Raw genomic sequence first — 24,028 nt, 5'->3', positions numbered from 1 at the left:
ACCAACCGCTGTTCATTTTACCCACATAGTGCAGGTAAAATGAACATTTGCATCGCTTTTTGATAGCGATGAAAATATGTGAAAATTTAGCTATTTTAGTCTGAATCCATGTAGCTGCTATAGATTACATTCCTATTTTTGATGTTGTGCGGTTGAACTATACAAATTCCTCGTTTTTCTATCAGAAACAAGATGATTTCCTTAAGGTGTTCATTTTACCACCCCTTCCCCTATTTAGATATGACCAGGGTTGGGAAAAAATCTGAAATTCACTCTACAGTAGTCAAACAAAGCCAATCACAGTCAGCGAAGCCAGTGAAACTCACGCCCATCGCTGCTGTAGGCAAAGAGCCTTGAAAATTGCAAAACACCCGTTGCTAAGGGCAACCCAAAATTACTGTAGAAAAATGTTCTATTTCCCGCTGAATTTCCCGCATTTAGAGCCTTCAATGACACTACTGATTTAGAGAAATTCATGTACCCAATATAGGCTACTTGATGAGATTCACGATTTCAAACTACTGTAGTGAGAGAGCCACGTGATTTTCGCGAAATTCAAGCCTACTACTATTACCATTCCCAGCACTGGATATGACAATCAAGCTTCCGTTATTTCTTGGCGATTTTTATTCCTCTACTCGTTACTATTGCCTCTATCACTGGTACAGACGCCCCAATAGGAAAATGCGTGTACAAAAACGTATAAGCGTCGTGATGAACGTACTTTATAAGCCAGTACATGATTGGTTATGCTATGACGAAGCTTAAATTTCTGTCCAATCAGAACATTATTGGAATCATCATTTAGAAGCGAAAAGTCTATGAAAATTATAAGGTTGATTATAGGATTATTGTGGGAAAGCGAGGGAGGGAATTGTGTAGGTGTTCCCCACAGTAAGGCATAGTTTAAAAAAAAAACAGCAGACCACAATCGTCGAACAAAAGTGACCAGCAATCGACATGACTGCGACATACGTTTCTCTTTAATATCCACGATCGGGCGAGAAATCTAACACTTGCTAAACTTTTGTCCTCTAAACTCTGCACTAAAGAAACAGACCATTAAAAATCCGTGGAAAATCCCTCCAAATAAATCATAGCAGCAAAATATTTTTAGTCCCATTCGTATATCCATGTAAATTCTTCATAGCAAACCGAAATTTATTCTCCAAGTTGCTCATGGTGTAATTATTGTTAAACTTGTACGCCGTGCATGTTGCTATTATGCAACGTTATGACCTAAAATATAAAAAAATGATTAAATTTAGATGAAGAAGTGTTTTTCAATTTATAAAATCAAGAATGAATCCTTTGGATATCAGCGTAACATATTTTTAATGGACCGATGCACGAGTTCACTATCTGACGTTTGAGCGGTGCCGTGTTATTTACGTGACCATGGCAACGAGTGAATTCGGCACCGCTCAAACGTCAAATTAGTGAGCTCGTGCATTGGTCCATACCAATAAGCTTACTTTGATCCTGCCATAAAAAATTGTTGTGTTGGCAAGAGATGTCAGAAGGGGGTGATTCAAATTTTATGACATGCAAGCGTAAAAAGCTGGATTATAAACTATCTTGTTCTGAAGCCTAGCGTTCAAAACAGAAGCGAATAGATTTTTTTTTCGAGAAACATGAATAAATTACTATGAAAAACGAGAAACAATAATACAAATTGGACCGTCTTTTCCTTAGCCGAGTGGTTAGAGTCCGCGGCTACAAAGCAAAGCCATGCTGAAGGTGTCTGGCTTCGATTCCCGGTCGGTCCAGGATCTTTTTGAAATGGAAATTTCCTTGACTTCTCTGGGCATAGAGTATCATCGTACCTGCCACACGATATACGAATGCGAAAATGGCAACTTTGGCAAAAAAAGCTCTCAGTTAATAACTGTGGAAGTATCATAAGAACACTAAGCTGAGAAGCCGGCTCTGTCCCAGTGGGGACGCTTATGCCAAGAAGAATAAGAAGAACAATACAAATTTACTGACATAAAATTAAAATATTATTTTATTAAGTTGGTGTTACATCAGTTGTTTTATCCGATAACAAGCATTTGATAATATAGTTTGTTTTCATTTTTGTTGAATAAGCAGGCAACATTACAAACGTGATAACAAAAGTTTATACTAAAGATAAATATAAATATCTCAATGTGTTATCATGTGAAAGACATTGATAATAAGTTTTGTCATCCATCCAATGTCCCTCATTGATAACTTATTATGATATCAATTAGTTATAAAGATCGAATTATGATAACAAACATTTTAGGTCATCCGACCGTCGGTGTCATCCTCTATTTGATAGCTCAATTTCCGTTGAAGACCAGAGTCTAAGCTATTGATAACAAAAAATAACAAATGAAATTATCTTGTTATCACTATGTTATGTGGTTGTTATTCGATTTTGTTCGGGAGCTGTGTCTCTCCAACTTCGAATTTGGCGCACGTTCTCCAGATCTAGTTGCACGTGATCGCTCGCTGTGCTCCCCGCCTTCTTGTACCAACCAGATTCGACACGAACACCATCTTTGCAGGATTGTTGTTCGGTAGCCTTGCAACATGCAATGCCCAGCACACCCTTCCGGCTTTCGCCACCTTCTGGATACTAGGTTCGCCGTAGAGCCTAGCGAGCTCGTGTTTCATTATCCGCTGCCACACATCGTTCTCCTGCACACCGCCAAAGATGGTCCTAAGCACCCTTCGTTCGAACACTCCAAGTGCTTGCAGCATGGTCCATGCTTCATGTCCATAGAGGACCACCAGTCTTGATAGCGTTTTAAACATGGTACATTTGGTGCGGGAGTGAATCTTTATCGATCGCAGCTTCTCCTGGAGCCCATTTTAGGCGCGACTTCTAATGATGATGCGTCTCCGTATTTCACGACTAACGTTGTTTACAAGAATTCGAGATAGACGAATTCATCAACCACCTCAAAAGTATCCCCGTCTATCGTAACACTGCTTACTAGGCGGGCTCTGTCGTGCCCGGTTCCGCCTATCTAACGAACCGAAATGTTCGCCCGAAATCTTTACGCTATCTTTTTTTTCTTTTTTTTTTTTTTTTTGTTTTTTTTTTTTTTTTTTATTAGTATCATTCCAAACATTACATTCATTTCTTATATCTAGGTGTTCTGTGTTATTTGACAACACTATCATCCTAATTTGGTAAAACAAATTTAAGATTTAATTAACATTTTGTTAACAACATATTACATTTCATTTGCCGTAGCAGTTCAGTTTTTTTTACAGGTGAGTTGATTTCACCTGCTTATAAGAAGAAAAAAAAGTTTTTAATATACTTAACCTAACTTAACCTAAACATATAACGCATTAATCGTGGCAATAGAAGATTGTAACGATTTTTGCCTGAAATTATTAATGATTGTATTTGACATTTGTTCCAATGTTTCAACATTGGATATTCTATGTAACTCATTGGTACTATACCAGGGAGGAAGCCTCAGAATCATTTTCAAAATTTTATTTTGAATTCTCTGCAGAGCTTTCTTCCTGGTATTACAACAGCTAGTCCATATTGGTACAGCATACAACATGGCTGGCCTGAAAATTTGTTTGAATATCAACAGCTTGTTCTTAAGACAAAGCTATGATTTTCTATTAATAAGGGGATAGAGACATTTTACATATTTATTACATTTGGCTTGAATGCCCTCTATGTGATTTTTGAAAGTTAAATTCTTATCTAGCATGAGCCCTAGACACTTAACTTCATCTGACCAATTTATTGGAACCCCTCTCATCGTGACAACATGTCTACTTGAAGGTTTCGAATAAAGAGCTTTTGGTTTATGTGGGAATATTATTAGTTGAGTTTTGGAAGCATTAGGAGAAATCTTCCATTTTTGCAAGTATGAAGAAAAATATCCAAACTTTTTTGCAATCGACTACAGATGACACGCAGGCTTCGTCCTTTGGCGGAGAGGCCTGTGTCATCCGCAAACAAAGATTTTTGACATCCCTGAGGTAGCTCAGGTAAGTCAGATGTGAAAATATTGTATAATATTGGTCCCAAAATGCTGCCTTGAGGAACACCAGCTCTTACAGGAAGTCTTTCAGATCTGGAGTTCTGATAATTAACCTGAAGTGTACGATTTGACAGATAACTTTGAATTATTCTAACAATGTATGTTGGAAAATTAAAGTTTTTTAATTTTACAATCAAACCTTCATGCCAAACACTGTCGAATGCTTTTTCTATGTCGAGAAGAGCAAGACCAGTAGAATAGCCTTCAGATTTGTTGGAACGGATCAAATTTGTTACACGTAAAAGTTGATGAGTGGTCGAATGTCCATGGCGGAATCCGAACTGTTCATTGGCAAAAATTGAATTTTCGTTGATGTGGGCAAGCAAGCTGATTGGACGATAGCTAGAAGCTTCTGCAGGATTTTTGTCTGGTTTTAAAATTGGAACAACCTTAGCATTTTTCCATTTGTCAGGAAAATATGCTAATTGAAAACATTTGTTAAATATATCAACTAGAAATGATAAGCTACTTTCTGGAAGTTTCTTGATGAGGATGTAGAAAATACCATCATCGCCAGGAGCTTTCATGTTTTTGATTTTTTTAATAATAGTTCTCACTTCTTCCAAATCAGTCTCCCAGGCATTTTCGAAAACGTTCTCTTGATTGAGAATATTTTCGAACTCCTGAGTAACTTCATTTTCAATTGGACTAGTAAGTCCTAAATTAAAATTGTGCGCACTTTCAAACTGCATAGCAAGTTTTTGAGCTTTTTCGCAATTAGTTAGTAATAATTTGTTTTCCTCTTTCAATGCCGGTATTGGCTTCTGAGGTTTTTTCAAGATTTTAGATAATTTCCAAAAGGGCTTAGAGCCAGGGTCCAATTGAGAAATTTTATTTTCAAAATTTTTGTTTCTTAATTGAGCAAAACGTTTCTTGATTTCTTTCTGCAAATCCTGCCATATAATTTTCATAGCAGGATCACGAGTGCGTTGAAATTGCCTTCTCCTCACGTTTTTAAGACGGATCAAGAGTTTAGGATCATCGTCTATAATCACGGATTCAAATTTTACTTCACATTTTGGAATTGCAATGCTCCTGGCTTCAACAATGGAATTTGTTAAAGTTTCAAGAGCATTGTCAATATCAAGTTTAGTTTCTAAAGAAATGTTAACATCAAGATTGGAGTCAACATACGTTTTATATATATTCCAGTCGGCTCGTAAATAATTGAAAGTGGAGCTGATAGGATTGAGAATCGCTTCTTGGGATATTTGAAATGTAACAGGGACATGATCAGAATCAAAATCAGCATGATTAATCAGTTGTCTACAAAGATGACTAGAGTCGGTTAAGACCAAATCAATCGTAGATTGATTTCTAGAAGAGGAAAAACATGTGGGGCTATCAGGGTATTGAATTGAGAAATATTCTGAAGAGCACTCATCAAATAAAATTCTACCGTTGGAATTACTTTGAAAATTATTCCATGACCGATGTTTGGCATTAAAGTCACCAATGACAAAAAATTTTGACTTATTGTGAGTCAATTTACGCAAGTCAGTTTGGAGCAAATTAACTTGCTGGCCAGAGCATTGAAAAGGCAAATAGGCAGCTATGAAAGTATATTTACCAAACTGTGTTTCAACAGAAACACCTAAAGTTTCAAAAACTTTAGTTTCAAATGACGAAAACAGTTGATGTTTTATACGCCTATGAATGATGATTGCAACTCCCCCACATGCACCATCAAGTCGATCATAACGATAAACAAAAAAGTTAGGATCTCTTTTGAGTTTAGATCCAGGTTTCAAATACGTTTCGGTAATAACTGCTATATGCACGTTATTAACCGTAAGAAAATTAAACAGCTCGTCCTCTTTACCATTCAGGGAACGAGCATTCCAATTTAAAATATTTAAATTATTATTTGGATCCATTAGAAAAACGTAATCCAATAACAATTTGATTAGTAAATTTTACACCTACTTGGACTGCTTCAGTCATAGTGGTGGCTTTGAACATTGCATCAATCATTAGATTCAATTGTTCAGTTAGAAAATTAAAATCAGAGGCAGACATGTCATGTGATTTCCCATTGGAATTTCCGGTAGACGAAGAAGCGGAGTTACCTGTGGCGGTAGGGTTTTTTTCCATTTGATTTGAAACAAGTAGAATGGGTACCCATGGATCGAACAGGGGAGGAGTTCGAATTTCCTGCTACGATATCGGCAAAGGATTTACCGTGGGTAGATACATTCGAAATTGAAAGATTCGAACGGCTACCCGACGGATTGAAATTAGTTTGTGAATGAGCATGATTATGATCTTCCTGATGGGTATGATTCATGATCAAGCGATCGTTAACTGAAAAATGAGCATTGTTCGATACTCTACCAGGCAAATTCCGGAAACGACCGTTATCGTAACGGATATTATCTTTCATCTGCCTGGCACGAGCCTCAATGACCTTTTTGCGTGAAGGACAATTCCAAAAATTGGACTTATGGTTAGCCCCGCAATTACAACATATGAATTTGGTGGTATCTTCCTTCACTGGACAGACGTCTTTGGCGTGAGAAGAACCTCCGCAAATCATGCATTTAGCATCCATGCGACAATTTTTTGTACCATGACCCCACTTTTGGCACCGACGGCACTGAGTGGGGTTCTGGTAATTTCCTCCAGGTTTCTGGAAATGTTCCCATGTCACACGGACATCAAACAAAAGTTTTGCTTTTTCTAAAGCTTTAATATTATTTAGTTCTGTTTTGTTGAAGTGAACTAAATAAAATTCTTGAGAAAGCCCTTTCCGAACAATGCCAGATTGGGTTCTCTTTTTCATAATGATTACTTGGACTGGGGAAAATCCAAGTAAATCATTTATTCCATTTTTGATCTCTTCAGGTGATTTAAAGTCACTTGAGAGACCTTTCAAGACAACTTTGAACAAACGTTCAGTTTTGTCGTCATAAGTAAAAAATTTGTGCTTCTTCTCTTCAAGATGTTTGAGAAGAAGCTCACGATCTTTAAGAGTTTCCGGCAAAACGCGACAGTCTCCTTTCTTTGCGATTTGGAAGGAAACCTTGATTCCCCTAATGGAGTTCAAGATCTCCTGCCTAAATCCCGCAAATTCGGAACAACTGACCACGATAGGCGGCACTCTTTGCTTCCTCACTTGAATCAAAGAGCCTGTGCTAGAGGCTGCTTCGATTTGGTGTTCGGAAAATTTGTCTAGAGCATCGAACTGATTGCTCATTTCGATACAATTATTCATTTCACCCTTGGAAGAAAGTTCGCATTCCGGGGAAACGTCCTTTCTTCCATTCTTGCCACGTGTAGTGACAGTTTTAAAACCCACTTTTTTGGAAGGAAGTAGTGAATCCAGAGTTTCGTTCATTTTTTGTCCGAGCATGTATTGATTATTATTAAATATTCAAAAGTAATACACAGTTAAATTTGATTTTTTTGTTGCGGAAATCGATTCACCACTGTAATCCATGGCATAAAAATTGATAAGGCAGGCTCTTTACTGATGTAAATATCAAGTTTGATTGTAAACATGTGACGTCACTCCTATCGTATCATATATGGTATATATACCTTCCGGACCACTAGATCAATTTTTTCGTAAATTTGTTCGAGGTGAATAGGATTGACGTCGACAAATAGCTGTCAGTTTTCAGAATATATCGCCGTGCAGTAATCCAAGGAAGTTGCTGACAAACTTCTATACCCACCCTAGCATAGCTTCGAGGGTGTGCCACAAAATTTGATAGCCATCCTTGTTTGCTCAAACGATGAACCCGAAAACTGTCCTCCACAAAACCACCCGTGTCAGTCTTCTCTGAGGTCGTCATACATCCGGTTGAATATTCATTGACTCAGTGCCTTGCCCATAATGTCCTCAGCTAAAGTAACCGTATTCGAGACCTACAGCAGCGTAATAGTTCTGCTGAAATGCGTTGGTTTGCATCCACCGTTGACGAATCCGAAGCGTCAAAGTCAACTGCATTACCGACTGATAAATCTGATTAGTTTGACCTTCATTGGCTGCTTCCACGGTTTACTGATGATTCACTTCCTTTTGGGCAACGATTTCACGCGCTACAGTACTGGTTCGGTTATTGTTCAGCAAATGTTGTATGCCTTCTACGTGGCTCGGTATGTCATGTCCATTGTGGTGTCCTTCTTCGCGTACAATTGCTTGGAGCACTCGCATCGGATGTTGGTGAAACTCGATCAAGCTAGTGAGATAATTTGTCGCATGGACCCTTTGAATCAAGCACCTTTCGGTACAGTTGGCTCACGTGGAAGATTGCGAATGGTTTTGATAGTATCAATTGTGAGCCCTTTGATTGGGTCGATGGTTATGAACAAGTACATGGTACACTACAGAGGTCTCGTAGATGGATTGGGAGTATTCTACGTGTTTAGCCGATTCCTGTATTCTTGTGGATATGTTCAAGTTTGGTTGCAATCGACCGTTGTACTGTTGCTGGTGTGGTCTCGATATGTGGCGCTTAATCGAATTGTCAGGTATGTATGGTGCACTATTGGTTGTTTGATAAATGTCTGATATGTTCTACTAAAATTAGGGGGAGAGGGAGTTGTTGGCAAAATTTCCACGAAGAATCGCGCTGAGGAGAGGAGGAAAAGGGTTGTTGCACGGTCATCCTCGTGGTGTAATCGGATTCAAAAAAGTAAAGATTTGGCACATAATAGTGTTTTGGGTTCAGTATTTATGAGCAGTGATCCTCCATCTGTCCATTTTATTCAAATATTCTATATATTCAAAAATCTTAACAACATCTCAATTAATAATCTTAATGAACTCGACATTAAATTCATATATTGATCTTGAGCTCTACCATATTCCTCATAAATCTTTATTTTGTCAAAATATTTTGTGAGAAGTCTTTAACTTTTATTAAGGACTGTCAACTGTCTAATTTGAATTCTCATAATTTTCTTAAGGTTACGAATTTTACGACACCTGCCGAGAGATGAGTGGTTGTATAAGCAATAAAATTGTTCTAGTGGCTTTGATAGCAAAGTCCTAACCATGACTCAACTAATGAGGTAATTCGAAACTATCTGATTTTTGATAGCCACTCCCAATTATTTGCATTGGAAGCAAATATGTTTTTTTTTTCTGTCGTAATCGATTTCATCCAACTCATCAGAATCAAAATTTTAGTTAGGCTCAAACTATCACACAGACAAGGTCTCCCTCGGCTCAGAAATGTACTGGTTTCAAATTGACAACGTATTCCAATCGATTCGTCCGTTGATTATCGTGTTGAAGGTGTTTGGCTTCATTCCGATCTTTGACCATCGCACCACAATTCTCAAAGGCGTCACATTCTGGCGCTCTTTCCTGTATTCAATATGTTTTGGCAGTTTGTACGTTTACGCCATCATCACTTACGTCATGAGGGACAGTTACACCCGAAAATACAGCTCCGTGATCCTTGGTCGAGCTGAAATTTTTTTCACCGTACTTTTCTACTCTGCAATCATCATTTCCATAGTCTGTGCATTTGCCTATCGAAACACCAACCTCCAAGTGTTGCAAAAGCTGAACCGTATGGATCAACTGCTGCAGGAAAAGCTTCGAACTCGTATTGATCATGGAAAAGTTCACTCCCTGATGATTGTCGGCATTGCGTGTCATTTCATTATGACTTTTATTATTTGCGGATCCTACGAAACCGTTCATGTGACTGTCTTCGCTAAGCTCGGGATCGTCAAAGCACGAATATTGTTTCATTTTATCTGCGGTTTTGCTTTCATGTTGACTATAGTTGTTCCAATTGTACAGGTGATCCTGCTGGTTGCGCGATTCCAGGCACTGAACAACGCTTTTAGGTAAGTGAATGGTTTTGTTTGTATGCATATTTTGTATCTAGGTGTTTCCTCCTCGAAAAAAATTCTCAATCTATCATGCACCTATTTCTTGTCGTATTACGTTTTGATCAATAAAAAAGTAACGAGAAATAATATCTCACTATATCATGAAAAAGTTCACGGACAGACATGTCATCATCAGCACCCTAAAACATAGACCAAAAACTCTACAAGAGCTCTTTTGAATAAATGTGACTGTAGTACAGGCCTGTCCAACCATTTTAGAACGCGGGCCAAATCGCAGAAACAGTTGTGTGTGGTGGGCCACATTTTGAAGCACAAATATTCGCAAGAAGAATAACAGAAGTCTGTAAATGAAGTTCATGAAATCTGACAAAAATCAGTGAACGAAGAAAATTAAATTTGAAAAAATCTAGAAGCAGATCATTGCTGCTAAACATCATGATGTATCATGATGGTATTAGAGACACTTTTAAAATAATGTAATAATCAAGTCCAAAATATTTAGATGAATCTATTCCAGAAATGTCGGACCCTGTGAGAATAATTCAAGAAAAAAGTTTAGCAGCAATTTAAATTTGCTGAAAATTCTGTTAAAATCTTACAAAAGGGTTATATCATAACGATGTCCGGCCATTTGGCCGAACGCCATTTGGCCGAATGCCATCTGGCCGAACGGGTCATTTGGCCGAATGCCGTTTGGCCGAATTACGAACAAAAAATAATCCAATGGCTTCAACACTGATGTGTAAGATTCTGTAGAGTGGCCCCATAACTGTAATAGGATAGGTCGTCATTTTTGTTAAGAGTGAAAAAAAATGACTTGTTAATTCAGGACGAAGTTGCGAACTTCACACCGTTTCAAGACTCTAAGCTGATGATTGGTTCGTTTCTGGGTTATCAACGGTGTCCTGAAGTTTAAGATGATTTTCAATTATTTCATCCGAAATTTTTCCTTCTCTTAGAAATAGGCTCTTCTTTCGAGTTCTACTGGTTTCATTACTATTGGCAATAATTTCGCTTACATTTTGATTGAGAATTATACCTATACGGCAGTTCTTTGTGGTTATACCGATCTAAAGATTATTTGCAATACATTGGCTAATGTTTTCATAGAAGTGTTTATATTCTTTTGACAAAAGGCTGTTCTTTCAAAAGCAACGTATTGCCCATAATTATTGGCAATAATTTAGGGATTTTACCTTCTTTAAATCATCGGCAGTTCTTCGTAGTTGTACTAATATAATGGTTATTTGCATTACCCTTGCTTATATTTTCATATGAGATTTTTCCTTCTTTTTACCAAAAGCTGTTCTTTCATATTTTTTGGAATTAAGGCATTAAGAACGTGTTATAGACGTTCACAGAGACTTATTCAAAACAGCACAAGGGTTGTTGGAGATGTTACTCTTCCAAAATTAAGATTGCAACGTGTGAACTGAACCCTGCACCGTTGTTTGCGTGAAGCCGTAAATCAAGTGACTCGGTGTACACTCACGTCAAAGAAGCTAACTCTTTCTCCGTTGTCAAAAGTCAAAAGAATAATTCGGCCAAATGACCCTTTCGGCCAAATGGCGTTCGGCCAAATGACCCGGAACCATCATAACTGTATCTAGGATTTAAGAAAATTGTGTATTGAATTCTTTGAAAATCCTGGCCTGAAGCCTCTGGAATCCTGTTGAAGATTCTGTTCGAATCTTGCCCATGTTATCCGTAAAAGTCGCATCCAAAAATTTTCCATAATCTAGTTCAAGATTTTGTGAAAAGCCTTTCTTGTTGTTTTTCATAATCCTGCCAAGGATTCTGCGTGAATCACGTCCAGGTGTTGGTGAAATTTATTTGCATGATTCTGTGAAAGTTTTAGCCTATAATTCAGCAAAATTATGTTCGAAAATAAAACCAGCCTTTTGGCAATGAGTTTTGGTTTAGCCGCATTCATTGAAAGTTGAAGAAAGTTATAGCAAAAACATTGTTGTTATAATCTCAATAATAATGATCTTATATTTATAACTAGTTTTTTCTTCCATTATGGACCTCGAATGAATCATCTCAAGTCATAATAATGCGACAACACTGCTAAATTTCCTGAATTTTGGATCAAGAATTTGAATCATTAACAAAATCAAAAATTTAAGATTTGAAAAAAAAAACACCATTGAAATAATTAACGAGCTAAAATATTAGTTCGAAACAAAATCAAAAACTCGATATGTTTTAACTTTGCTTTGTAGAATAGTGTACGGGCCAAATATGAGAAGAATCTTCGAATCCTCGAATAAAACTTTTTTCAGAAGTTTTCATGTATTTCATATGTTACTAATAATTCCAAAGGGCGATCCCAAAATGATTTTTAGAGTCTCCCAACGGGCAAGAAAATTCAAAAAATAGGCAGAGATTTCCAAGAGATCTCAATAAATATTGTTTGGATCTCAAGCGGATTCTTCATTGAGGTACTTTCAAAAACCTTCAGAGATACGTTGTAACACACTTGGACAATGCACATTTCTTTGACCCTCTTGAGAACCACTGAATACCCCTTAACACTTCAGTCGTCGCGCTGTTGTATTTTGTACAGCACTGGTGAAAAAAACTCGCTTTTACATCACAACAGCAGCGTGGTGGTTCTGACGGTGGTCAATCACGCGACGACTGGAAGGTTAAGAACCTCTGAAAACTTTCTTGTAAACTCCTTGGTAGCCCATGGCAGGCCCGATAACTCCTTGAAACTTCTGCAATCTTCTTTAAAACTAATTTTTAAGGTTTCGTAGCAGCCATACTGAAAAGCGTAAATACGGTACAGTGGGGGAGTGTATCAGTGGGGTAAGTGGATCATTTGTCAATTTAAAGCATAAATACTTGAATATGTTGAATGTTTTCACACCATTGCTTCGTTTTAGGTTATAATTTTAGGCCCACACTGACACTATTGCAAAACTGGTACTACACGTACACTAACACAAGCAAACTTGTTAGCTGCAAAAAGTAATTTATATGAAAATTGTTTTCCATCAATCAAAAATCCATTGTATCTCTGTCTAAAAACGAATTCTATTTTTTTTTTCGACACATGGTGAGCATTTCAGTTCTAATTGAATGAATCACAATGAAAAATATGTCATTTTTATAAATAAATACAAACATATTGGACATAGTACACTTACCCCTACTTTTTAATGGGGTGGGGTAAGTGGATCAAGAATAATTACCATTAATTGGCAGACTGCTTACGTGAATTTTATTAAGCTTTAATATCTGCAAATGTTGTTTTCCTTTATTTTGTTCCATGCCCAGCTTGAATTTGTCAAATTGACCATAGAAAATTTGAATTAATCCATCTAAAAGTTTTTTTTAACCTTTCTGGTATAAAAAAAAAAATATAAAAAGAATAATAATTTCAAAATTCACACGAAACTTTTCGTGGTTTATCTAAGTTGAGTTGTATAAGAGCAAAATATACTAATTTTCCAATCGTAAGCATAGTATCGTACCTTATTTGACCATATAAATTGTTCTAGACAGATGATACGCATATATTCATAAATAAAATAGAACGATTTCAGTTTGTTATTCAAAAGTAAATGTAACCAATATTTTTAAACCAAGAGTGTTTTTTGAAAATATCGTTAGGAATTATCTTACAATACTGCTGTATAACTTATGCGTATAAATGGATGAATTTTCTCCAAATTTTTCTATTTAGAATGAATTTTTTTTTTGTTCAAATTAGTATGAGCTAATATATACATACTTTTTATTATATTTTGATTAAATAAAGATACTTTTTGATGTTAAAGTATTAAAATGTAATATTACTAGCACTAATAACAAAAACGAGGGTTATATGATTCTTATTAAACATAATCACACTACATTTGTTTCGAAAACAGATTTTTTTTAATGGTGATGCACTTACCCCACCATGGTGGGACAAGTGGATCATTTGGCGCAATTTTTCAAGTCTCTCATACTCAATACATAACAATCAGAAAAATCTGAGTAAATGGCGATTTGAAGTATAATAGTCCTTTATTTGTTATCCACAGAAAAAAAGTTTGAGTTACATTATTCACGTTAGCTGTACATAACAATGAAGCTAACTGTTGATTTTTCTGTATCGACTTACCCCACGGTACCTTAATTCATTTACGACATTAAGGTTCAACGGATGAAACAAAAAATGTGATTTGCCATATTCGTCGCATAAAAGTATTATGTCAAGTTAACCCATTTCCGCCCAGGAAATAGAAAAGGTTCAAATTGCTACCGTTTTTTCAATTCCTAACGGATATCATTCATTTTAGCTCGAATGAAATAGTTTTGATGTTTAGTTTTTCGAGGACTATTTGAATTTTTGAAAATGTGAAACCAGTGAATGCTTTGGAAATATTCCTGTAAGTCATTGGGTCAAAAAGACTGGAAATCATCTCAACTTCCTTTTAAGTAAATTTTTTTCCCAATAATTAGAATAAATTTGACTTCAATTCAACTTATTTTCATAGTTTCGACTACGGATGTCATGTGAAAACTAAATTAGAAAATGAAACCAGCGTTGGCCTTAGTTTCTTTTTTTTTTTTTGGCAGCTCCGAGGATCCGGTCCCTGATGGATAATTTTTATGTTTCTTCTGAGCTGGTAAATTTGGATTCATTATTCACAAAAGTTATTTCAGACACGTTTTAAACATTTCAAAAAAAAAAAAATCAATAGTCTTCGATAACTACTGAGGCACTCTATTGATTCCATTTGTGCTAAAATGAGAGCAACTCGCTGTTAATTGACAAAATGGCAACATTTTCTTTTCATTTGCTTGGTTAATGTTTTTTCTGGTTTGGTTCCAGATCCAAAGCGAACACCTTTTTCGCAAGGTTACTGTGAGGCACTCCTTCAACATGCCCGGCCCATCGTATCTTTCTAGCTTTGCCCACCTTCTGGATATTGGATTCGCCGTAGAGTCGGGCGTGCTTATGGTTCACCGCCACACATCGTTTTCCTGCATACCGTTAAAGATCGTCCATCGGATATTCGAAGTGCTCGGACATTCGATTTCAAGTGCTTACAGATCCTCCTCGAGCATCGTCCACGTTTCACACCTGTAGAGGACTAACGGCCTCATGAGCGTTTCATACATGGTACATTTGCTGCCTAGGCCCGACTTCCACTGATGATGCCCCTCCGTATTTCACGGCTAACGTTATTGTCAGCTGTCTGCCACCTTGAACGTATTACCGTCTATCGTAACTCTGCTACCTAAGCAAGCCTAGTCGCGTTCGGCTCCACCAGCTAGCATGTAATTCGTCCACCAGTCCAACTTTCTCTGCCTCAGGCGCTCGGTCGACAATGTCCATATCATCCGCGAAGCAAACAAATTGACTAGATCTCATAAGAATCGTACCCTAGCTGTTAAGCCCGTCTCTCCACATAACACCTTCCAGCGTAATATTGAACAACAGGCACGAAAATCCATCACCTTGTGGTAGTCCCCGGCGGGATTCAAACATACTGATCCGTTGCCGATCGGCCATCAACGAAGCCGGCTTGATAACTTTCCATGAACTTGTTTACTACAGTTGACAGACTACGGAACATGATCTAGGTCAACACTTTGTACTGATACCATTTTTACCAGCAACTGCTCTCCTTTTACGACCGTCATCAGGTCTTTAAAAAATGAAAGGTATTATTATGTTTTTGAAAAATGCAACATCTAGATGCAGGAATACTGATCCGAGATATTCGGCAAAGTTCCATAAATGGCTATTTTTGTTTTCATATTCTGATAATACATGGCAACACTGCTCGATTAATATCAAGAGAGACATTAACATGGGGGCCTTACATGTAGAATCCAATAAACTTTGGAGATAACTATACCGAATGTTCACCACAGTTGAAGGAAGTGTTGCAAGCCATACAGTCGACTGAAGCACAAACGTCCATGTGGCTGGCAACACTATTTGAGAAGAACCAATATCATAAAACTTGAGAGGATTAGAAAAATATAATGCTTTGCAACTCTTCAACCGTAATCCAGTTTTTCATGACGGGTTTGACATATTTTAGTAGCTGGCAACACTACTCAAGCGAAATCGACAAAACTCGATCTATCAAATTTCTGCACGTTTCAAAAGTCGAATTTTGAACAAAGTTTAAGTATGTATTTTGTGTTACATATTGCGTTCGAAACAGCGAAACACAATCATTTTTTTTACGCTCGCAACACTAATGAAATGTTTGTAATAAATTTAGCTTATTACCAGTCAGGTCTCTTATAAGACACATGGATGGGAGGTGTTATAGGCGATAGGATTTCATTAATATGGGGGTGTTGTTGAATATTTCGTACGTATTATAGATAGATAGCACAGTTCTGTCTTTCAGTACTCAGTACGATCTGCCTTTAGAAGTTGAGGCAGGGACGAAAAAAATCATGCTCACTATACTCAATTCGCTGACATTTATGCTTCCATCAAAGTAACCGCACCATCACCAATATGAGTGTACCAATGAAGATGGCACAAAAGTAGATGAAAAAAACAAACAACGATGCCCGTATGTCGTTAGTGTTTTTGATTATCAGGAGCAGAAGAGTGTTAGTTTTAGAAAATTGATTATCAATGAGGTTCATATTAATTAAACAATATTCTGCTATACGGGTAATGAACGATCCGATACACGGAATAGATTATATTGACGCGTCTTTAGTGTACTTCGTACAAACATTACAACTTCTCGAAGCGAAATGTAAAAAAGTCAACTGGTTAGAATGAATATCATTTTTTGTTTCCGATAATCACAAAACGGTTGAGTATCAGCTACTATCTAAGTACATAATAAGAATCCTGAGATCTCAGAAAAACTAAATTTCGATGCCCACTACCGCTGCCTGATGGAAGAATTACGCATGTCAATGATTACTACATGTTAGTCCTTAATCTACTGAACAACTTTGTTGAACATCATGACCCACTATTTTTAATACATTTTTAAATATTGATCATTTATAAAAACGGTCGTTTATCTGAATTCCGGTCGCAAAAAAGTGGTCCTTGGAAGAACCGTCGTAAAAAAGGTCGTAGAAATATCTTAGAGTGTACTTAAACTATTTAAACAAATGAAAGCATTTCAGCGTCCTCGAAAAAAGTATAGAAAGGACCGAAACGTTGGAAAAAGAAACCATACCGCTATTAATCAATATTATGATAGCTGTTTGAATGTGCACTTAAAGAGTAAGCGGAAATTCTCATCTCATGTACATTTGGATCTAAGTGCAATTCTTACCAGTTCTGATCAATCACGGTATTGCAACCATTGGACATGTCTAGTTAGTCTATGCTATGCTATGCAAAATAGAGTTCGATAAAAATGAGAAAACAAAATTTGAGCCATTTGTACAAGTGATTATGATGTTTGTCTAGCATTGGAACCTTGTATTCACTAAGACCTAAGAAAATGCTCAAATTTATGTTAAATATTGAAGCCATTTTGATGATATTTTGTTTATCCTGTATTCCAAGTTTCAACACGAACACGAAGACAAAAAAACAATATTCAGAGCCGTAGCGTAGCCCTTTGGCGCCCTTGGCGAACCGCCATTTGAGCGCCCCTTATTCAAAGCTCTTGCTTACATGAAATTAAAAAAAATCAAGGATTCTTGGGCCTTTCCTGCAAGAATTGCACTGCGGAACACGTTTTTGTCTCAAGCATCGAAAATTACTCAATAAAGGTTTGCTGAATCCATTGCCATTTTCAAAAATATCATAGCACGTCTAGTTGTTGAGATATTGGCTGTTGAAAATGCAAAAATTGACTATTTTAGCCAACTTGCATACAAGTTTGCCAGCTAGTAAGGCAATTAATTTGCTTAAATTGCCACAGAATTCAAACTGTATGTGTATAACAATACTTATCAACTAAGTTTATAATACTTTCGATGTGGAAAAGTTATGTTTTTAGGGTTTAAAAAAGTTTTGAATTTTCCCATATAAGAGAAACAAAGAATTTTGTATAGGGACAGCAAACATGTTAAAAAAATCAGTTGAATTTAAATGTAATCGCGCAATTTCAACCAAATTATATCTTAAATGAAAGTTTATGTGCAAAATAGCATGTTGGGGCACAGAAAGAAAAATCCATGTAAATTTCAGCGTAAAATCATGCACATGAAGGGAATACCAGATATGTCGCCAATTTACACGTCACATCGTGTAAAATTACAATAAAATCATATAAGTTTCCGCTATTAATCGTGTAATCTAGCATGGGCTCCAACCAGTTACACGATGATTCGCATAAATTCACATGATGTTGATGTAATTTTACACTATGTGTCATGTAAATTTGCGATTTATCTGGCATTCCCTCTATGTGCATGATTTTACGCTGAAATTTACATGGATTTTTCTTTCTGTGTGGATACGATCAAATAAAAGATTGATAAATTATACTTTGAATTATATGTAAACATAAAAACATAACAATAAAACAAGTGTTTTATAAAACTTTGGCGAACTGTAGCTAAAAATTGTGACGTGCTGGAACATTTCTGGAAACGGCATCAGATTCAGCAACCCCAAATCTACTGGAGTCACATAATTTCATCCTTGAAACACTCAAAAATGTCATTTTTGTTACGCTGTGTTATCTATGGAAATTTAAAAAAGTATGATAAAGCTCAAGTTATACCTAAACATTAGTTTACATTAGTAAGACTTGTACAAGAATGATTCAAATCTGTTTTAATGATAGACTGTCTGAATTACTCGAAGTTCTTGAATATTTCGAAAAAAAATGCAAATAAAATTGGGTCAGAGATAAAATTTGAAGAAACTCACTAGATTTACTACTCAGAACATTGCGTCCATCTTGTATATGCTATTGGCAATATTTCAATGAAAAGCTGATTCATTTATTTCTCTATAATGAAGACTATGTACCTGAAATAAAAAAGTTATCGCCTATCTCAATGCGTAGGATTTTTTTATTTCGCAGGAAATAGTCAAGAAAATGATTTCTCTTTAATCGCAGTACGTATGCAATTTCGAATGGAGCTTACTGTAAAAAAATTCTTGACCATTTCTGTCAAAGAAATATTTACCGTTTTTGAGCGAAACAGCATACTTAGTTTATGTTGATAGCACATTCATTCGAAAAAAACAATAAATTTCATTATTGCTATTTACTAGTCATATTTTGTTGACTTAAAAAACGAGAAGCAATTGCAGTACATTTTCATAGAATTTCTCAATTAATTCTTTCAATAATCAAGAACTTCTCACATAGTTTTCCTTGGGTCCTTTTTAAGAATTAGAGGAGTATTAGCGCAATGAGTTGTTTAGGCAATGAACTAATTATTTAAAACAAATGCAACCAAAATATACAATACTTTGAAATCAAAAAACTTGTGTAAAAAAGTTGAAGTTTGTTCTCATGAAATAGTCAAGTAGATCAAAAAAAGGTTTCTAAGAATTCTTTCCTAAATATCTTCTAGAAGTCTCATTGAAAAAATGACAAAAAAGAATTGATAGCAAATGTTGTCAATCAATAAAATCAGGGTTATGGAAACTTATGTACTGATTCAACCGTTTATCAGTCAGATCAGAGTACTGTTTTCGGAGGAACAAAAGAAAATTTCTGTTGTTACGAAATATATCCGATTCTAGTGTTTCTCACTCTTGCTTTATTTTCAATATTATATAAATCACTGATAATGCTTTTCGGGATTCTCTGATAATTGCGCACAAGATTGAATCGACACTTTCGATTAGATTCTATACAAATCTGGTCTGAGGTTCTGTGAAATCATTATTAGATAATACCAAATAATGTTGCTTAAAAGTCTGTCCGGGACCCGCCTAGTACTCCAAATAACACGCGAATTATCTTTCAAAGAAATGCTTCCCAAAAATGGTTTCAATAAATGTATCAATAAAAGCATCTGTAGCTTACCTAGTTTTAGTTCCGTTGCATATTAATCAAAAGCTCAGAAGGTTTCATTGTCGTTCCAATGAACTTGCATTTTACCTCGTGTAACATTATTAAAATGGCGAGATTGTTGCAAATGTCCTCTGCAAGCATCAATGAAGTCAAGTTTATCAAGATGTGTTCTGTAACTTTTAAAACAAACTCATGCAACTCTGGAAAAATGCCAATTTTAATGTTATGTTTCAACATACTTTCATTTAGAGCATCCGCAACACAACTTCATTGAGGGCAAGTTGCGTTTTAATATCAACAACTCAAAAAGATTCATCCCAGTTGCGTGAAACTTGCACTAAACTACGTGTTTGACAGCTAAAATTTTGTTTGTTTCAATCAAGTTTCAGTATAGTAGAGTTCCACCTTACGTATCATGTAGCAGCGAAAACATGTTCTAGGAACAGTTTGTTTGTTTACATGGTGTTTCTCATATGTTGCGTGAAAGTTTTTGCAAAAACTTTAACTCTGTGGGGCGTATCCATATTTGACCAGTAAGAATTCCGAAGGGTGCAGTTAAGTAATAAGCAACAAAGCAATGTGGTCGCTTAGAGCATTGGTGAGGTAGTTTTTCGAAGAGCTGGTAGAGTAGTGAGTAGAAGAGAAGATTTATGATCTAGAAGTCGGGAGTTCAATTCTCGTTTGTATTTTTGTTTTCATTTTTTTCCTTCTAAGTATTTTGCAACAAATATGCATTTTCTCTAAAACATAAATATGTTGCAAACAGGCTCCGCCTTTTGCGCTTTTTGCGTTGCAATTCAGTGCAACTGTAAGTCATATTTTCAACGATTTTCAACTCTGATTATTTTCAAGACATATGTTTATTGTCGGGTTGCAACAAACTGTGTTGCTTGGGACTCTAATATGATATGGATTAATCATTTATTTTATTTTTTTCGTGGAAACTATGTTCCAAGTTGTGTGAGAATTCTTTCAACAATTCTGTGGAATCCTACTATTTTCACTAGGTATCGGTTGATAGAATGTACATATTAGTTTCGTGGATGCTTTAGCATAGACATCGTGAATAAGCTGATTTACCACTGCTGTGGAGAACTATTTTCGATATTGTTGATTGATTTTTTATTGACCGTACTTTAGGATTTTTTGTTGACAAACCAGTCAACACCTTCTTAAATGCTTAAAAAATGTTTTGTTGAAATCGTTCCTGAAATATTTTTAGTCTACCATGTATACATAGAGCTAATAAATTCTATAGGAAAAGAGACGTGACATTCATCACTATGCTTTTATATTATAATTTGTTTATGTCTATAATTGTTTTTCAAGATTCTATGATATCAAAAATGCCCTTACTAAATATGTATCATCAAAAAATCCCATTACTGAATAATAATCTTCTTAAAATTCCCATTTTGGCGCCCCCTGAAGTCTGGCGCCCTTGGCGGATGCCAACCTGGCCAACCGCACGCTACGGTACTGATAATATTTCGTGAAATTTGTAAGATTGCATGAAATATTGACGATTACCGTTATTCCCTGCCAACCCGCATACAATTTTGAAACTTAATGCGTTTATTCAAGATAAAAATAAACACAGGTAAAATTTTCATAAGTATAAGCCTATTGAAACAAAGCTGTTACCGTATGCAATTTGGAGAAAACTTGAGGACATGTAGAATCGCCATTTTTCAAATCGTCGGTGTTAAACCTTACTGACCAACCGGAACTAATGCAGGATATTTACCCAAAAACTATCAGTTATCAAATTTCAACTGCCATTTTTGCGACTTTTCCGAATTTGCGAAACGTTAAAACACATCCTCATTTTCGCACCTTATCCCCGCAATTCAGCAAACATTGACGCCCACTCTCGCACGCCGTTTGGCCAAATCAAATAGACAAAGAAACATTCGCCCGACACTGTCTCTCCAAATAAATTTTCCTCCGCCCAATCGGACAGTTGCGGTTCAGCTGTGAGTCATGACAGACCATTCTGCCGAATCGAAAAGTGAAATCTTTAAATCATACCACCGGATTACGACCGCCCTAAAATGTTGCGGACTCTATCCGTTGATTACGGATCCGGGAAAGCGAACCCACCTGCGCTACAAGCTGCTGAACGTCCTGGTCATCCTGGTTGCGGTGACCTTCTACGGTTACGTTCTGGTGTGCCATTCCCTGGAGTCGGAAATCATTCGAGTGAACACCGGTTCGGTCATCATCCAACGGATGCTGGACATCTTTCACATCACCCAATACATCATGGCCGTTGCCGTGCCGATGTTTGCCTTCCTCATCATGGACAAAACCCAGCGAATGCTCCGAGGGCTGGAAGAAACGAACCAACTGATAGTGAGCTCCGGTGGGAGATCGATTGCATTTTCGTTCGTCGGAACGGGCAGAATCGGACGGTTTCTGCAATTGGCCGCACTCGTAGTTCCGGCAGTCAGCATGGCAGCGTTCATTGTAGTGTGGAAAATTCGTCGGCTTAATTTCGCAGTGGGATTTGCGATTAGATTCACAAAGTTCATCTGCTTCTGCTCCTACGCACAGCTGTGGACGCAACCGACCTTACTGATGCTACTGATCCGGGATCGATTTACGGCGCTCAATCGGATGATGGGGTAGGTAGACTGATGTAGGGACGGCTTAATGGCGTGCTAATGTAGGGATGGAAATGTTTGGTTGCTCCGCTGGTGGTAAATGACTTTGAGATGCTTTATGAGGATGATGATGCACAGTAACATTAACATGTCAATCTTCACGGGATTAATGATAACATGATTGATCGATTTACAACTTTCCACTCTGAATGTCTTAAAATAAATCTTTAATTTCTCATAAATTGATTTTGCAGCCGAGAATTGTCTAAATAGAATAATATATTATGGTACACTGTAACATGGATCTTACATCATGAAATAAGGGTTTGCCTTTTGGAATCTAATCGTAAAGAAATATTTTTATTTATTTTTTTTCAAGAAATCGTGCTTTTTTCGTATCCTAAACGTTTTATTATTTTTTTTGGTTTTCAATCATACCTAACTATATGCAAGTTAATGTCTTCCAGAAACTCCTTGGTGTTTGGGCTTAGAATTCGACATGAGTTTATGGAGTTTAATTTATCACTTCTAAGTAGAAGAATATCTTACTATACTGGCCCCTAGAGGAATGTTATATTCTGAAGAAACGTTTGTATCATCAAGATCCTAGTTTTGGTAACAAAATGAGTACAACAGCATTCTAGTTTATTCAAAAACTTTCTGGAATAAATATTTTTAATGTTTAATGTAATGTTTTGATAAGGAATTTTTATATGGTTTTACATATGACACTAACCCCTTACCATTCATTTAAGTAAACAGGGCATTGAACGGATAAGTATCGATGTTTTTGGGTTTTGTTATACAAGGCTTAAGATATACAAGTATAAGTAGTTGTATATTGATGATTTTTAATGATGGCATAGACTTTTAAACGGGGGCCCAGATAGCCGTAGCGGTAAACGCGCAGTTATTCAGCATGACCATGCTGAGGGTCGTTGGTTCGAATCCCACTGGTCGAAATGGCTGTAACATTTGGTACACCTTGTGTAGAGCATTCTTTGCTCCGATGAAATTTGTACCGTTGTCGGAGTACAGATGTTGCGGCTTGTTCCTTCTCCATACAAAACGGTCGAGAGCCATCAGGAAGGCGGACGTACTCAAGTCGCCGACAAGTTCGAGATGAACGGCTTTTGTGCTTAGGCATACAAAAACGCAATCGGCAGCTGTCCGATCGGTTGCTGAATAGGCCGTGGATTCGCTCTACTGCATTCGTAACAGCTCCGAATAGCACTCCGAACAGTCTTGCGACCATTCAATGGCCAAAATTCATCACGGACAACGGAAAGGGTCATCATAATGCCACCATGGAGAAGTCGGGTGAACGGATGAAAACCTGGGAGGACGATTTGGTGCTTTACATCGTAGGGAGTGTCAGTCAGCTGCAACCGGCCACCAACACGGATCACTCCCTCGGCATCTAGGAACGGGCTCAATAAACGAAGAGATGATTTGCTTGATACCATGAATCCTTTCTTCAAACGCTGGATTTCTTCGGGAAATGCTTCTGCTTGGACGAGCTTTACCAAGGCAGTCTTAGAGCTTTGCAATTCGGCAACGGAGAGCACGCTTCCAAAATTCCGTTGGTTTTGAAACGGGAATTGTGTAAAAAACGAAGACAGAACCCAACTAC

The 24,028-nt window shown here is 36.8% G+C and overlaps 1 protein-coding gene across 3 annotated transcripts in view; it reads left to right on the top strand.

The window, feature by feature from the left end:
- LOC5569834 (putative gustatory receptor 2a) overlaps positions 1-24,028 on the top strand; it is a 121,081-nt gene that overhangs the window by 38,056 nt on the left and 58,997 nt on the right. The window contains exon 1 of one of the 3 annotated variants that reach the window (XM_011495107.2): positions 21,741-22,416. The exons of the other annotated variants lie outside the window; for them this stretch is intronic. Coding sequence (XP_011493409.2) covers positions 21,773-22,416 — 644 coding nt within the window. The 5' untranslated portion in view covers positions 21,741-21,772. Of the gene's footprint in view, positions 1-21,740; positions 22,417-24,028 lie in introns of those variants that run through there. 3 annotated transcript variants of the gene reach the window in all.

Source organism: Aedes aegypti, chromosome 3 (assembly GCF_002204515.2).
Source record: "Aedes aegypti strain LVP_AGWG chromosome 3, AaegL5.0 Primary Assembly, whole genome shotgun sequence".
Lineage (NCBI taxonomy): Eukaryota > Metazoa > Arthropoda > Insecta > Diptera > Culicidae > Aedes > Aedes aegypti.
The sequence above is the reverse complement of the archived record's forward strand: the minus strand, read 5'-3'. Positions and strand labels throughout refer to the sequence as shown.